Source organism: Moschus berezovskii, chromosome 21 (genome assembly GCF_049115385.1).
Source record: "Moschus berezovskii isolate FMDL1 chromosome 21, NW_MosBer_1.0, whole genome shotgun sequence".
In the NCBI taxonomy this organism is placed as follows: domain Eukaryota; kingdom Metazoa; phylum Chordata; class Mammalia; order Artiodactyla; family Moschidae; genus Moschus; species Moschus berezovskii.
The window spans coordinates 1,092,630-1,109,152 of NC_142480.1; the positions used below are offsets into that span (position 1 = coordinate 1,092,630).

The 16,523-nt window shown below is 64.4% G+C and overlaps 2 protein-coding genes across 2 annotated transcripts; both read right to left on the minus strand.

The window, feature by feature from the left end:
• Positions 1-344: 344 nt before the first annotated feature.
• LOC129550709 (uncharacterized) lies at positions 345-7,637 on the minus strand. The gene is made up of 3 exons (XM_088829819.1): positions 6,701-7,637; positions 3,655-3,755; positions 345-3,290 (listed from the first exon to the last, which is right to left on the minus strand). The coding sequence occupies exons 1-3, from the start codon at positions 6,779-6,781 to the stop codon at positions 3,122-3,124; spliced, it is 351 nt and encodes a 116-aa protein (XP_088685945.1). The 5' UTR covers positions 6,782-7,637; the 3' UTR covers positions 345-3,121.
• Positions 7,638-7,768: 131 nt separating this feature from the next.
• On the minus strand, positions 7,769-11,885 carry ZBTB42 (zinc finger and BTB domain containing 42). Its single transcript, XM_055418655.2, has 2 exons — positions 11,758-11,885; positions 7,769-11,241 (listed from the first exon to the last, which is right to left on the minus strand). The coding sequence occupies exon 2, from the start codon at positions 11,222-11,224 to the stop codon at positions 9,953-9,955; it is 1,272 nt and encodes a 423-aa protein (XP_055274630.2). The 5' UTR covers positions 11,225-11,241; positions 11,758-11,885; the 3' UTR covers positions 7,769-9,952.
• Between the last annotated feature and the right edge of the window lie 4,638 nt (positions 11,886-16,523).

Below are 16,523 nucleotides of genomic sequence, written 5' to 3' on the forward strand. Positions count from 1 at the left end.
TGTTGGGAAGGATTGAGGGCAGGAGGAGAAGGAGGTGACAGAGGATGAGACGGCTGGATGGCTGACTCAGTGGACATAAGTTTGAGCAAACTGGGAGACAGTGAAGGACAGGGAAGCCTGACGTGCTGCAGTCCACGGGGCCACAAAGAGTCAGACACAGCTTGGCAACTGAACAGCAACAAAGATGGGGTACAGAGCAGGCCGGGGATTTACGTCCAGGGAGCACTCCAGTGTGTGTCTTTTAATGATAAAGAATAAAACACAGTAGTTTGGGGGAAGAGGAAATAGAAGGTACACAGACCTAGCCAGTCATGAAAAGTGGAAGGAGGTGTGGGATCAAGAAGTTTACGGTTTAATTAACGTTTCATCTGGGAACAAATGATTGGCACGGTGATTAAAAATTTGAACACGTCCTCTACTTCCCACAGACGTGCAAAGTCGCTTCAGTCGTGTCCAACTCTTCCCCGTGGCCTGTGGCCCGCCAGGCTCCTCGGCCCATGCACTCTCCAGGCAAGAATCCTGGAGTGGGCTGCTGTTTTCCTCCCCCGGGGATCTTCCCGGCGCAGGCATGGAGCCCACATCTCTCACGTCTCTTCCGCTGGCAGGCGGGCTCTACCACTAGGGCCCCCTGAGAGGACCCCCTTTCCCACACCAGACACCAACTTTCAGCCCCACAAGTGATCCAGATTCCCAAGTTAGCTATTTTTTTGAGTATCCGTCCAGAGATTTCGTACGCGTCCCAACGATGTTCCCGTGCACAGAAGGTGCCCTGTGGTTACGTGGGGAGGGCGGCACAGCACTTCTCTGCACTTCCTAGGTTCACCTCACGGTGTGGAGACCACCCTGCCCCGCACGGGGCACCTCCACTCCGCGGCTATGACGTATTCTCTCCACTGTGCGGGCCGTGGTGTCACTACCCCGGCCCCGGCCCCTGGCCACCGAGGACTTTTCCAGTGGCTTGCTGCACGAACAAGGTTCTGATGAAGACTTGCTCGTGTGCACTTTCTGTAGGGCAGATTCCTAGAACGTCTGGGGCCAGCACTCGTGCCGCTGTGATGTGGACAGCAGTTGTCCAGTGGCCTTCCACGACAGACACGGGCCAGCCAGCACCCTGCCCGTCCCATGTGCCAGTGCCACTGCCCACAGTTCCGCGAGCAGGGGTGGTGCCAGGCTGTTAGCTTCGCCAGGCTGATGCAGAATGTACCTGTGTACTGTGTTGTTTTTTTCCCCCACTCTAAACATCTATTTCATGAAGTCTCAGGTACAGCGGTGCAGTGAACTCCCTGCAGCCATCACAAGTCTCAGTGACCCGTGCTTCCATCGTTCTCTTCGTGTCCAGACCCCCAACTGCCCTTGTCTTCCCACGACTGTCTTGCAGTCTTAACAGCAGTGCGCGGAAAGACACAAAGCTTAATTGTAAATCTTGACAAACGGCTGCACCCGCATGGCACGCCCCACATGAAACTGGAATTGTCCGTCACCCGCACGTGCGCTGTATCCTGCCCGGCCTGCCCTCCTCTGCCCAGCTGCCGTCCTGCGGGTTCCCCCGGACAGCTCTGCCTGCCCTGCAGCTCCCGGGGGGCATCGCGCACCCCGGCTGCCTCCTCCCCTGGGAAAGGTGACGTCTACCCACGGCGCCTCACTCGCCGGTGCCCTTTGGGTCTGTCACCCTGTGGGGTGGGTGTGCGGCGGTCACAGTCACGAACGTTCAGGCCATATCCGGTTTCCGGGTAATGTGGGAAAGCCACTGTGAACATTTTTTAAGGCTTTTAAAAATTTTAATACTTTGGCCGTGCCTCGAGGGATGTGGAATCTCGCTTGCCCAACTAGGGATTGAAGCCACGCGCCCTGCATAGAAGTGCCGAGTCCTACTCTCTGGCCTGGCAGGGAAGCCCCGGTGTGAACATCTGAGTCAGGCCCCTTTGTGCACACGTGTGTCGGCTCCCTGGGCCGCGCTCCGGAGATGTGTCTGGCGGCGGCGGGTGTCGGCCGTGGTGAGGCGCTCGGGCGGTCCGGGCGGCGGGAGCGCTCTGCGCGCTGCACGTCTCCACCCACACTCAGTGGTGTCGGTCACCGACTCCCAGGACAGGCTGCGGGGACGGCTCACTGTGGTTCTGTGAGTCTCACGCTCTTCCCCGCGCCTCTCAGCCACTTATGTGTGTGTCTTCCCTTGAAACGTGTCTGGTGCCCCTGCAGCCACAAACACACGTCTGGCTGGTTGCACTGTTTGTTGCTCAAAGCTAGGCTCCTGCCCAGGTTCTGTTGCACTCGCTCTCCAGTGACTTCCAACTGTTACTCCAAACATACCTTTTTTTTCCCCCCAGCATTTCTCACTACTTTCCGTGGGGGTAGGGGATGGCATATTATAAAGTAGAGACATCACTTTGCCAACAAAGGTCTGTCTAGTCCAAGCTATGGTTTTTCCAGTGGTCATGTATGGATGTGACAGTTGGGCTATAAAGAAAACTGAACGCTGAAGAATTGATGCTTTTGAACTGTGGTGCTGGAGAAGACTCTTGAGAGTCTCTTGGACTGCAAGGAGATCCAACCAGTCAATTCTAAAGGAAATCAGTCCTGAATATTCATCAGAAGGAGCGATGCTGAAGCTGAAACTCTAATGCTTTGGCCACCTGATGTGAAGAGCTGACTCATTGGAAAAGACCATGATGGCAGGAGGAGAAGGGGACGACAGAGGATGAGATGGTTGGATGGCATCACTGACTCGATGGACATGAGTTTGAGTAAGCTCCAGAAGTTGGTGATGGACAGGGAGGCCTGGTGTGCTGCAGTCCATGGGGTTGCAAAGAGTTGGACATAACTGACCAACTGAACCGAGGGGGCAGTCTAGCCATGCTCCCCCAGTGTTGCAGACTGTGAGGGTCGCTTGGATCTCTCTCCATTATGATACGGGTATGGAGGAGGCCAGGTAGATGTTCACAGTCCTGGAGCCATCAGCCCTGCCTTTTTGGAGGACTCCACAGTGAAGGGAACATTTACAGCTGCCCAGGTTCCAGTTTTACCCTGGGGTTTGATCAAAAAAGGGCCCGTGGCTCAAGGCCTGGGCAGGGGAGGCACGGTGAGGAGATGACGCGTTTGGTGGGTTCATCGCTGCAAGGCTGAATTATTGCTGATGCTGGATCAGGTCAGCACCAACGGAAGGAGTCCCGGAGCAGGTGCCCTCCAGGTGGTGACGGAGGCAGGGCTGGGGCTGAGGGGCCAGGGAGGAGGTCTGGGAGCCCAGGGCGGGGAGCTGGCTGCATTTTCTGCACAGGGATGAGTCTCGGGGGCACCTGGAGGGGGAGATGGGGGGAGGTGGGCCGAGAGTTCAGAGGTGTGAGGATGGGAGGGGCTTTACCTGGACACCTGAGCCCCGAGCTGGCTGGGTCTTCCGAGGAGTGATGGGGAAATGGGCGCCTCCATTCCTGGCCGGCTGGTGGGGGCTGATGGGAGAAAAGGTCCATCTGCACCCCCTGCGAGGAAGCAGAACCCATGTGAACCACCTTGGGGCAGGGGAGTGCCAGGGCTGTGGCCCCTGGGGAGGGTGTGGGCAGAATAGGGTTCAGCCTGTGGGCTCCTGGGGAGGGCGATGTGCCCAAAGCTGTGGCTCTGAGTGCCTTGCAGCCCGCGGTCTGTGGGAACACCAACAAACTTCACCTCCAAGAAGACTGTGGTGGCTCATCTGGATCCAGGCAGGGCCAGGCTGGGATCTGAGCCTCCCTGCTCCTAGGCCAGGGTCCGCCAGCCTCCATGGCCTTCTGCAACACCGAAGGTATGGGCTGGATGGTGCCCCCAAATTCAGATCATGCAGACCCTGACCCCAGGGCTCAAACGTCACTGCATTATGAGCCGGGGTCTCCAAAGAGGTGATGAAGGTGAACTGGGGTCCCAGGCTGGGCCCTCATCCAGTCCGACTGGAGACCCTCTAAGAGGAGGTGAGGGCAGAGACAGGCACAGAGGGGCGCCCACGTGAGGACACGGCGTCTGCCGCCCATGGAGACAGGCCTCAGGAGGAGCCGGCCCCGTGCTCCTGGATCCGGGCTCCCAGGCTGCAGGGTGTGAGCGGTGATGCCTGTGGTCCAAGCCCCTTTCGGTGCTGTGTGAGCAGCGCTAGCCAACCAGAAGCATCAGTGAAGACACACCAGTATGTGGTGTATGATTTACAGTGAGAGACACTGGGAATCCCCTGGCAGTCCAGGGGCTAGGACTCTGCGGTCTCACTGCCCAGAGCCCGAGTTCAGTCCCTGGTCAGGGAACTAAGATCCCACAAGCCACATGGCACAACCGAAAAAACAAAAACATACATATTGGTCTTCGTTCCTGTCTCTGAACGAGCTCCTGAAACCCTCGGCATTTCCTGCGTGAAGAAACTCGTCGAACTGTCATCTATTTCCTGTGAAGGAGGCGACTGGAGGCCCCTGAGGGTGCGGACAGCTGCCAGGAGGACCACCAAGGATGACAGCCCCGCCTCCTGACCTCTCGGGGGCGGGGAGCCAGAGATGGAACCGAACATCCACGGTCAGTGACCTAATCAATGTACCCAGGCACAAAGCCTCCATGAAGCCCCCACAGGACGGGGTTCGGGGCATCCTGGCTGGTCAGCCCATGGAGGTTCAGGGCGAGTGGTTCAACCAGAGCGGGTTTGGAAGTTCACACCTGTCCCTACAGCTCGCCCCAGGAACCCTCTGGCTGATCCTGAATTATATCCTTTTTCTTTATAAGCCAAGGATGTAATAAACTGTTTTCCTGGGGTCGGGGGAGCCTCTGCTCCGTAACCCAAGGGTTAGCGGTACAGGTGGCAACCCGGGCTTGGGACTAGCATCAGAACTGGGGGGGCAGCTCTGTCTTGTGGGACTGAGCCCTTCAGCACGGGTCCGAGCTTTGTCTGGGTAGACAGTGTCAGAAGGGGGTTGAGTTGCAGGACACCCAGATGGCACTGGAGCACTGCTTGCTGGAGGGGTAGGAACACCCCAAGACACACGCACGCGTACACACACATGTACACGCACACACGTGAACACACATGTACACACATGCATGCACGCATACGCACACACACATGCATGGACGCACATGCGTGTGTACACACAGATGCACACGTGTGTGCATGGATGCACATGCAGTGCACATTTACACATGCATGCACACATGTGCATACACATGCACACACGTACACACACACATTGGAATTGGCTCCAGAACCTAATTTTCGAGGCCCCAGCTGTTTGCTGAAGAAGGCAAGGAAATGGGCTTTCCCTGTACATAGATTTCTGTTCCAACTGGTGAAAACAAACCCATTTGAATCCCAACTCAGGGAGGCGAGCTCTGGCTGCCCCAGAGCCAGACTTCTCTACGGGGCTACCTGCTGGCTCAGCTGGAGCTGGGGCCGGGCGGCCTGGACACTGAGTTAGCGCAGCGGGTTTCCTCTCTGAACCACCGCCGCTGGGTCCTGGCCCTCCAACCAGCCGTCCCTGGACTCCTCCACGGCTGCTGGGGTTTGCCCACCACCTCCCACCCTCCGGAGACCCCCGGGGCTGGGCAGGGGCAGCTGCAGGAGGGAGGAGGCAGGCCCGGGGGCATGGTGGCCCAGGAAGCCTGGGACCCAACAGTGACGCTCCTCCAAATGCCGGCGGGCCCCCCACCCCCCACCTCGGCCAGCACTCTGGGGACACGCTGCCCCGCTCCGGGGAGCACTGGGGCCAAGCCCTGCGCCGTCCTCCCTGTTGGCATCGGCAGCACCAGTGCCGCCGGCAAGCCCGCTGGCTGTGCCCAGGCTCCCCTCAGCAGCTGTCTGCCACGGTACCTGTCCCCCCGCGAGGGCTCAGAGGACGGGACCCGGGGCAGGTGCCGGGCGGCCATGCGGGGAGGGCACAGACGTCCGCCCTTGCGAGCAGGCGGCGGGCGGCACGGGCGCGGGAGGGGCGCGGGCCGCCGCGCCGCTAGGGGGCGCGCCGCCTCCGCCGCTCCCGGCTCGCGGCGGCTGCAGCAGGCCCTCGGCTGCGGAGCCGGCCGCGGTGGGCGCCCTGCGGGCCCGCCCGGAGGGCCGCCGGGGCGGGCGTGGGCGCGAGGGGCCGTGGCCGGGCGGCACCGTCGGGCCCGGGAGCCGGCAGGGGCCGGACAGCCGGGCGCCCCCTCCGCGGAGGCGGGGCGGGCCGGAAGCCTCCGCGCCTGCGCTGAGCGTCTGGAGGGGGCCTCGCTCACCTGCGGCCACACGCGCCGCGCGGGGCAGCGGGGGCTGGGGCGGGGCCGAGGCCGGCCGGCCCGCACGTCCGCTCCCACTCGCACGTGACCCTCAGCATGCCGCCTCCGCAGGGCGGCCCGCGGCCTGGGCACCTGTGCCCTGCGTTCCTGGAGGGCCCTGAGTGCTCCCCCGCTGGTGGCCGTGGGGGGCCTCTCTCAGCCCAGAGTCCTGCCCTCGGCTCTGCCTCCACTGCCACTGCGCCAGGGGAGGGCGACGCCCAGCACCAGCGGGCCAGCATCGGCTGAGGTTTGTCGGAGCGCCTGGATTTGCCACCCACTGGCTCTGCGACTGCAGGCCAGCCGGGCCCCTCCACGTGCTTCAGTCTGGATGCTCCCCCCAGGTGTGGGGGCCGCAGCTTCAGTGATGGGTACGGGGGGCAGAGTGTGAGCTCAGCTGGGCACAGCCGGGCTGGCAAGAGGGGTCCTGGAAGCCCATCCCGGTCAGCTCCCCCCCCCCAGGTACCTTCTGACTGCCCTCCTGCCCTGCCCGGGTTGGCACGGCAACAGCCTCCTCTGGGTTCTGAGAAGGCCTGGGCTGAGTCATGGGCCCAGCTGGGAACAGGGCAGGGCCTCCCTGCAGGTCAGTGGCTCCGGTCCAGAAGGCTCCTTAAGAAGCAGGCTGGGCCAGGCAGGGAAGGTGCAGGTGCCACCTCCCAGAAGCAAGGACGTGTGCACTTAGGGTCCAGACTGGGAAGGCCTCGAAGGCCCAGGAACCACCAGTTCACCTGGCCAAACTCTGGGGTCCTCTCAGCAAGCGAGGCCCCTGGGCCCCACCCGCTCCAGAGTCTGTCTCAACTCTTCCTGGTGGGTGCTACCACTGGGGACACACATAAGGCCATCTGCCCTGGGCCCGGCAAGGAGGCTCAGGGAACCACCAGCTTCAGGCCCCTGTGGGGGAAGGGGGGCTGGAATGCCCATGCAGACTTCCCATCAGCCCTGCCATCAGCTGGAGCTGGCTCAGGGGTCCTGGACCCCCCAGCAGCCAAGCCTGTCCATCCACCTGCCCGACCGGGTCCCACGCAGCCATCCTGAGATCAAGCTGGGCGCCACAGGGTGGGGGTGGTGGGCATGAGACCCCCGCCCAGCCTGCTCAGTTTTTGTGAGGGTCCATCCCGCCCAGGGGGAGGCAGGGGTGTACAAACTGTGGGGGGAGGGGAGAAGCACAGGGTGAACGGGGGGGGGGGGCAGGGGATGGGGACTGCCTCTGGAGCAGGGGGACAAGACCCAGAACCAGAGGGCTGGGGGCCTCAGAAGGCACCCTACACAAGGCAAAAGGCTACGAGCTGTCTCACCAGGTCCCAACCCACATCCTGCCCCCCAGGATCTGGTGTGGGGGCGAGGTAACAAATCTGGGGAAAGAGGGTCCGCAGCCATACACAGCCTGCTGCAGCCCCCTGTGCCCAGGAGACGTGGCAGGCGGCATCTGGGACAGGGTGCCCGGAGTGCCCACCGCGCACCTGGGTCCCTCCGAAGACCAGTGGCGCTCCCAATTCCCACTTGCACTGGTGTCCCCAGAACAATCACAGCCATCTCCACCTGGGATGCTTTATTACCAGCCACTGAGAGGACAGCGTGCACAGGGAGACCGTCACAGCAGGCGGGCGCACGCCGGCAAGTCCTCCCGCCCAACGCCAAGTGCCAACGACTGTCCTCCGCGCACACGGAGGACCTCCACCCAGGGGCAGCGGCGCCCGAGGGGTGGGAGGCTGGGCCGTCCAGGAGGGCCCCACACAGCAGGCGCCCCCAGCAAGGTGTCTGTCTACACACGCCTCTGCGACACGATCCCACATGGTTAGTGTCTTAAATATATGTGTGTATATATATATATATATTTTATCTGAACCGTGTCAGTGGTTAAACATAAAACTGACCACTTCTCTGTACATTAACTTCACAGTAACTGTTTGCAGAAGACAATGGATCCAGTGTTGATAACTCAGGACAGGCTGGCTTCCTGCCCCGGGAAAATAAATTTCTTCCCCAGTGGAAACCCCGTGGGGAAAACCAAGGCTGAGGCTTCATCTCCCCGCTGCCTGCTGGGGTGGGGGCTCGGGTGCTGGTCCGGCTTGGGCCCCGCCTTTGCTGGACACATGCCCGCACAGGCAGACTCCCTCTCACACACACACGCGTGGAAATCCGATCATGGAGCACATCACCCACACGTGCGGTCCCAAGTCCTTCGAGAGGTGCAGGTCCAGGAGCCAGGACAATCACAAGCAGAGTCCCCTTCCTCCAGTTCCCTCTCTGGTCCGCAGGTCAGCTGCCCACACACCGGGAGGGCTGAGGGCCTGCAGGGGGACGGCCCCGCCTGCCCACCTGCTGCAAAGGCCAACGGTCTCTTCACTCCAGACCAGGCAGATGAATAAATATGACATCAAGTGTTGTCAGGAGCTGAGCAATAATTTAAAACTTGAACTGGGACCTCAGTACCACTTCCGGTCACAGCAGAAAAAGCCCACGCTCCGGGGAAACCAGGACTCCGGGAGTCTCTGCCACCTTCAGGACCCCAGAACCTGGGCCAGCCCCACCTCTGCCCACCCACTGGGACCCAGCAGCGAGACCTGCCCAGGGAGCAGGCAGACGAGGCAGAGTGCCCCCGCCAAGCACAAATGCAGCAGCCTTCTGTGTTTTAGGAGCATCGGCCTCTGCAAGCGCTGGGGGGGTACTGTGACCACTGCCTGGAGGCCACCTGTTCTCCCCACCCAGCCTGAGCAATGCCTGCTTTCACCCAGACACCTCCGTAGGGAAAGGAAACTCTGCCAACCTGGCTCCTGTTCCAAACTGCAGCCTTCGGTCCCCTCACACAGCACTCTGGCAATGACCAGCAGCTCCAGGGAGACTGTGATCAGGTGGACAAGTGATCTTCAGGGTCACCACTGACCAGGAATACTCCAGGCGAGGGGCTGCCTTCCTGGCCCTCCTCGGTGCCCCCCTGGGGAGGCCAGGAGGAACACTGGTCCCTCTGCTCAGGCAGGGGAGCAACATGGCCTAGTGACCACACGCCAACATCTGGCAACCTCCAGAGACTCCTTCTGTATCTAGAGAAACGTTTCCAAACCCCACTCCCGACCCTGTGCCGCGGTATGGGCAGGACCAGGGCTCCAGGGGGCCTGCCTCCCTCCCCAGTGCCCACAACCCCGCAGCCCTCGGCTCCAGCTGGTTCTGCTGCTGCCACCTGGGCTCCTGCTGGGGCCGCACCCCTGGGACACCAGCTGTACCCTGAGGGCCCTGCTGGCACTCACTGTGCCCAGGGGCGCCCCGCAGGGGTTCCCGCTGCCACCCGCCAGGAGTGGTCTGTTCCGTCTGAGCTCCCGTTGGGACTCACACTGACAGCATCTGTGAGCGGGCATCCTTCACCGAGCGCAGTGCCAGGCTCACAGGGTGCCCCCGAGCCTGCCTGTGGGGTGGTCAGGAAAGCCTGGGAGGAGGGTCAGCCAGCCTCCTCTTGAGGGGGAGCCTGGGCCTTGAGGCCCCTTCGGACACTCCTTGGGACAGGCTGGAGGGGACGGAGGAGTTCGGTGTCTGGTCAGGGCAGGTCCAGGGACAAGAGTGAAGGTCAAGGCTGGAGAAGGGCTGCCCGGGCGGCTCCCAGTCCGTCCAAGTCTGGGGCCATTTTCCCAGGGCAGCAGGGTTCCTCCCACTGGGCTGAACCAGCCCTGGGGGCTTCGTCTGCTGAGCTCCGTGCCTCACACTCCCTTGGCCCCTCTGTCGGCCCTCACACCAGGAGGGACTTGACCAGGCCACAGTGGAACTTGCGGACGTGACGGTAGAGGTCCCCCGACTGCGTGAAGCGGCGCTCGCACCAGCGGCAGGCGTGCGGCTTCTCCCGCGTGTGCACCACGGCGTGGCGGCTCAGGTTGTGCGAATACTGGAAGCTCTTGCCGCACTGCACACACGTGTAGGGCTTCTCGCCCGAGTGGGTGCGCTCGTGCCTCTTCAGCGTGTACGTGCAAGAGAAAGTCTTCCTGCAGAGCGGGCACGTGGGTGCCGCCCCGTCGGGCGAGAGCCGCGCGGGACCGTCCCGCTCGCGGAAGTGGGCGCTGAGGTGCGGCTGTAGCACGTGGGCGCCGGGGAACAGCTTGCCGCACAGTGGGCAGAGGCAGAGGCGCCCGCTCGGCCGCAGCGCGGCCTCCAGCTCCCCCCGCTCCGCCTCGGGCCCTGGCGCCCCCCTGCCCACCCCGCGGACCGGCAGCGGCCCCAAGCCCCCGGCCAGGGGCTCAGCCGCGGGAACACCGGGGGGCCGCAGGGGGCTGTGGGCGCTCCGAGGGCTGCTGCCGCCGTCCTCCCGCTCGGACTCCGAGTCTGCCTCCTCCTTCACCACCGGCTGGGCCCCGGGCTGCTTCTGGCGGCAGGGGGCGGTCTGGAGGACACACGGTGGGCAGACAGGCGGCCGCCTCGTACCGGGCTTCAGCGACAGGTCCAGGGCCCGGTCTGATTCTCCAGGCGCCTGCCAGGGGGGAGGTCCCGGTGCAGGCGGATGGCGGGTGGCCTTTGGCCCAGCGGGAGGGAGCCTGGACTTCAGAGAGGCTGGACAGGGCACGGGGGCCCAGGCAGACAGAGGGCCCGGGGGCCGGCCAGGCGGCTCTGCCCCAGGGGCGGGCGTCTCCGGGGGCAGCGCGCGCTCCTTCTCGCGGAGCCTGTTCTTGCAGACCTTGACGATGTCGTACATGTGCAGGTAGCTGGCGGCGGCCAGGACGTCCTCGACGGGCAGGCTGCGCAGATCCAGGCGGCCCTCGTACATGAAGTCCAGCAGACGGCCGAAGGCAGGCGCCGTAACGATGTCGCAGTTGAGCCGCACCGTGTGGCGGCTGCCCGCGGGCCGGTCCCTGTAGAAGAGATGGAAGTAGACGCTGCACGCGGCCAGCACGGCGCGGTGGGCCGGGAAGCGCGCGTCGCCCACCAGCACGGTGCAGTCGCACAGGAAGCCCAGCTCGCGCTGCTGCCTCAGGCGGCCCAGCAGCCGCCCGCCGTGCTCCGGGAACTCCATGCCGCCACGGTCATCACCTGGGCACAAACGGGACGCCCGTGAGCGCGCCTGGAGACGCCGCGGCCGCCACTCGCCCCCCAGCCGCCCGACCAGCCCTTCCCGGGTGCGGGCAGCGCGGGGAGAGGGGCGCGGGGCGCCGCGCGCGACTGCCCGTCCGGAGCCGCTCTGGGCACCTGCCCCGAGCAGGAAAAACTCGATCGAAAGTAAACAGGAGCTGCTTCGCCGCGGGGGCGGGTCCCGGGGCGCCAGCGGAGGGGGCCGGAGCCGCGCGAACCTGCGCGCGTCTCCACCCGGGGCGCCCCTCCCCGCGCGGGCGCCCCTGAACTTCACTCTGGGGCGGCCGCCGGCCGCGTCCCCCGACGCCCGAGTCCCCGCGCCGCCCCTGGTCCGCGCCTCCGCGCCGCCTCCAGCTGCCGCTCGGCCCGCCAGATGCCGCCGCCGCCGCCGCGGGGCCCCATTTAAGGCAGCGCGACCGCGGGGAGCGGGCCGGCGGGCGGGGCGGGCAACGCCGGGCGCCCGCCCCCCGCGCTCACCTCCGCCGCCCCGAGCTCCTCTCCGGCCGCTGCCCGCGCCGCGCGCCCTCCCCGGTGCCGCCCCGGCGCGTGCGGAGCTGCGGGCAGCGCGCCCCGGCGGGGAGGGCGCGGGGATGGGGAGGGCGCCGGGCGGGGCGCGCTCCAACTTGGCTGGCCCGGCAGCACTCGCCGCTTGCCCCGCCCCGGAGAGAGCGAAACTCGGGGCGGGGGCTGGAGGGGGCGGGCCGAGGCGACTTCCCGGAGCCGCGGAACCGCTGAGGTCACCCACGCCGCCCCTTCCCTGTCCGCCCCGCCCGGCCGGGCCCCGCGCGCCGCCATCTGGGGCGCTGGGGTGGGAGGGGACGCGGGACGCGGGACGCGGCGGGGGATGGGGCTCTCTCGCGATACTTGCCGCTTCATCCTCGGGGTCCCCCCCATGGGGTCCCAACTGCGCCCGTCTGTTAAGAGACCCATTCCGAGGACCAGCTCCTCTCCCAGGCAGCGCCGGCGCCAGTCTCCCGAAGGCGCAGCCGGGACGCGCCGCCACCTCGCTGGGCGCTCGCCCTGGGATGGAGGAGGGGGCCGGGGGGGTCGTACATATCGAGAAGACGACAGCCCCTTTCGTTGAAAGCCTCGGATTGAATTTAATTGAGCTGGGCCCCTTTTCCAGACGCTTGGGCCGTTTCTCGACCTTGGTGTTCCAAAGCTGGACACTCGCATCCTCTCAGCGGACCCAGCGCAGCCTCTGCTGGGAGCCAGCTGCACGGAGCTGTGTGCCTTGGGGACCGTGCTGGTCCCAGAAGACGTGATGGGGGTGACGGGACCATCGCGGTGATGGAGAGAGAGGGAACTGCACCCAAAGCCCAGAGCCCTGTCGGGGGCTGGGAGGGGTGTGGGGGGAGTGTTCAGGGAGAGCTGACACCTTGAAGGAGCTGAGCTGGCCTTTCAGGTGCAAGGCCACGTGAAGGTGGGAGGGTTACCAAGGTCCTGGGTTAAGGAAGGAGCCTGAGAAAAACAGAGAGCAATGAACTTGGAGAGGCTGGGACACCCGGGTGGTGTGACTGTTGGCTGGCAGTCTTTTCCCAGCTGCCTTTACAGCAGGATGGAGGCACTGTGGGCCGCTGCTCAGCTGTCCCAGCAGCCCCGTTGGGTGGGTTAGTGAGGTGCTCTGATCATCACACTGGTTTTGGTTCGGAAGGCGCCAGGGCCACGCAGCAGGCAGTCAGTTGTTGAATCAGGATCTGAGTCTGGCAGCGTCCTCTGCGTTCTCACCTGCACAGCCCAGAACCCCGGGAGTCTAGAGAGGGTGGACAGGGGTGGGGCTCAGCACAGGAGTAGAAAGGAGGCCTTGACTAGAAGCGGGGGTGGTGTTGAGGGGTGCTGGATTACAGAGGCAGGACCCCAGGCAGCCGGGTATGCAAGGGCAACGAGGCGGCAAAACGCGGTGGGGAGCCCCCAGCCACACTCCTGGGCGGCAGGACCTGGGGGCGGTTCCCGGCTGTGAGGTGGGGGGTGGGGCTCCAGGAGTCCTATTTAAAGTCTGGTGGGCTGGGGGCCTGAAGAGTGACCAGAGGCCCTGGGACCGACCGCAGTCAGGACTTAAAGCCTGGAGGAGGGAAAGACACATTCTTATACTAAAATCTATTACTTGTTTATCTGAAATTCAGATTTCACCGGGCAGCTTGCATTTTTATTTCCTAAGTTCAGCAGTCTTTGGCTTGGCACCCTGCACTTGCACTGTGCTCAGAGCCAGCGAGACCACCCTGGTTCCCAGGGCCCAGGCACTCTGGGGACCACTTCCTGAGGAGGCCAGCCCCTTCCTTCACTTCCATACCCTGCCCCCACCCCAGCATGGGCAGCTGATTTCAAGTCAGGTCAGAGTGAACCCAGAGGGGACTGCCTATCGGGGTCTTGCTCAGAGCCCTGCCTCTACTCCCTTCCAACCTTGGGCATGACCCTAAACCTCTCCAGACCTTAATATTCTCATCTGCAAAAGGGGGAGATTAACTGGAGGGCCCGGCACACAGCAAGACCCTGGGGCCTTTGGTGAGTCCTCAGGTTCCACACACGTCTCCCCAAAAGCCCTTCCCGGCTCCTCCCCATTCCTGTCTCTGCTCCCCCCTGGGAGTGGGCCTTCTTGATCACTCCCACTAAGGTGTCCACAATCCCGCCATCTCCTCTGGGGGCCTTCGTCTTCTCCAATGAGCTCCCGTGTCATGTGCCTTTGCCACCCCACACTCTCCACTGGATCTTTGTTGCTGAGATTTGGCGTGGCACAAGCAGGGGGTGTAGTCGTGTCTCTTGAGTGAAAGCAGGGCGGAGGTGTCTGTCCAATGCCCACAGGTGTCCCCATCCTGATCCTGACTGCTCTGACTTGCCCACCTGCCCGGCCTGGGCACACAGCTCCCCAGCCAGGCCGGGAGAGAAGGCCCTGGGGTGGGCAGAGTGTCCAGGCCTGCTCTGCCTGGCTGGTGGGACAAAGGGCTCCTTGGGGCCCTGAGGGAGGTTGTGGGGCATGGAGGGGGTCCATGCAGCAGCAGGGGATGCAGCCAGCAAGAGGCTGGGGGTGTGCTAGGTAGGGGTGGCTAAGGGAGGAGGGACATCGCTCAGGGGAGGGAACAGGGAGAGAGGCCCCTGCGTTTTCCTGGTCCGAAGGTCTCCAGTCTTCCTGGAGTTACGTTCTCCTTCGGGCCCAGGAGGGGCCACCCCAGGCCACCTGAGAGGGCACCCGGCAGCCAGCAGGCCTGGCCTGTGGGTCCCTGCTGTGGCTGGAGAGGCCTGAGGCACAGGGACGGCAGGAGGCTGTCACAACGGTGGGGGCCGAATGTTGCTGGACGCGGCCAGCCAGGCGGCCATCTGGCCCGGGAGCTGCCTCAAGGCCCCGCCCTGCAGCTGCTGCGGAGACCAGGCAGCCCCGGCCTCGGGCCCCCGAGTCCTGCCCGAGGGCCGGCAGCTGCAGAAGGTGACAGGGCCGCAGGACCCTGAGCTCTAGAAGGGGCAGGTGGCCACCCTCCCTGGAGGCCGGTGCAGAAGTTTTTGTGGCCAACATCTGCTTCGGAGGCTCCTGAGCAGCCCCAGCGTCAGCCAGGACAGCGACATTCAGCTTGGGGGGCGGCAGGCAGGAGGTGTTCTAGAGAGGGGCTCTGCCTGCCCTCCGGAGGCCAGAGGAGGGCGCTGGGCCTGCCTGCAGAGGCTCCAGCCGCAGGGCCCGCTCCCAGCTATGCTGCAGGGCAGGGCTGTGGGGCTCACCGCCTGGACACGGGCCAGGCCGAGGAGGCCTGACCATCGTGGAGACACTCCTGGCCAATACGCTGTCTTCCGATGGCGAGGACGGCTGTGAGACACCACAGGACCCAGGAGAGGGCGCCCTCCCGGGCCCCCAGTGCCCCCTCGAGGCCACCAGGGCTTCCCTGCCTTCTCCTTGGCATTGCCAGCCCAGGATGGGGGGAGGGTGCAGAGGAAAGCCCTCCAGGGAGAATGGTGGGTGGGGGTGTGGGGGATGGTCCCAGAGGGGGCTCAAGGGGAGGGTTTCGGGGGGGTGGTGAGTGCTTGTCAGGCGCCCCAGCAGCCCAGACCAGTCAGGCCTCTCCCCTGGCCTCTGCAGACGGGGGGCTGGGGGTGGACATTCAGCACTGGGGCAGCTCGCTGGGGCGGGAGGATGAGGGTGTCGAGGGCAGAGGCCCCGAGGTCTGTGTCCTCTCCCAGAGGAGCGAGTGTCCCTGGTCCTTCTCTTTCAGCCCCGAGAGGAAGGGACGGAGCCCCGGGGTCAGCTGCGGACACTGTCCTGGGTGCTCAGCTGCTTCTACCTCTGACCCAGATGAAGTGTCTATACCCCACTCCTCCCAACCAGGCTAAAACTCTGACTCTGGAGGAAGAACAAAAATGTCGTCCTCCCCCCAAATACACACCAACGCCAGGAAGGTAGCCCACAACTCTTCCTTTGCTGAAGGGATTGCAGTCAACTTGGAGGCCTGGGGGGTGGGGGGAGGGGCAGCTGTTGGAACAGGTTGTGCTCAGCAGGGCCAGGGAGGGGTCGTGTGGGGGCTTGTCTGCAGTGCCATGCTGGCCCCTTCGCTGGCCCCCAGCACCCCACGCGTGCCCGGGGCCCCCGGGGACATCAGGGAGGACCCCGGGCTGCCTCAAGCTGTCACAGCCCTTTTCTGGAGCCCGCCCTCCTGCACCCCTTCTGGGTGTCTGGAGGGGTCCCTCCAGCCCAGGTGTGCTGAACGACGCCCCTCCCCTGGGCCCTGTGGCCCTCTTTTCTCTCGGTCCCCGTTCACTTTTGTAGCTGCCAGATGTCTTTCTGGGGAGGGGAGCTTCTGGAAGACCCCCACCAGGGATGAGGGCCCAGCCCAGGGCCAGACCCAAGCAAGCCTTCAGTGCACAGACATCTAGAGGACTGCCCACCTTCCAGGCAGCCTCCTGCACGCCCCCCCACACCCAAGGAGCCTGCGCTAGGCAAGGGGCCTTGAACTGGGTCTGTTAGGCCCACCGTGGCCCGCCCCGAGCCATCGGCTCCCCAGCTTGGGGCATAGTCTAAAAGTCAGACTAACCCACACTCCAGCCCTGCTCCCGCCGGGGGGAGTCAGAAGCAGGCGGCTCGGCCCAGTCCGGCCCTGTTACAGGGTCGGGGCTGGACTGGGCCGAGAAGTGCGGGCTGGCCGGACAAGACTGGGAAACCGAGGCCAGGGAGGCTGCGGCCCGGAGACAGGCCCCGGGGCGGGGCGGCAGCGGCCCCAGGGCCTCCCGCCGCGCGCTCCCGCTCCCCGCGGAGGGGGCGCCCGGGG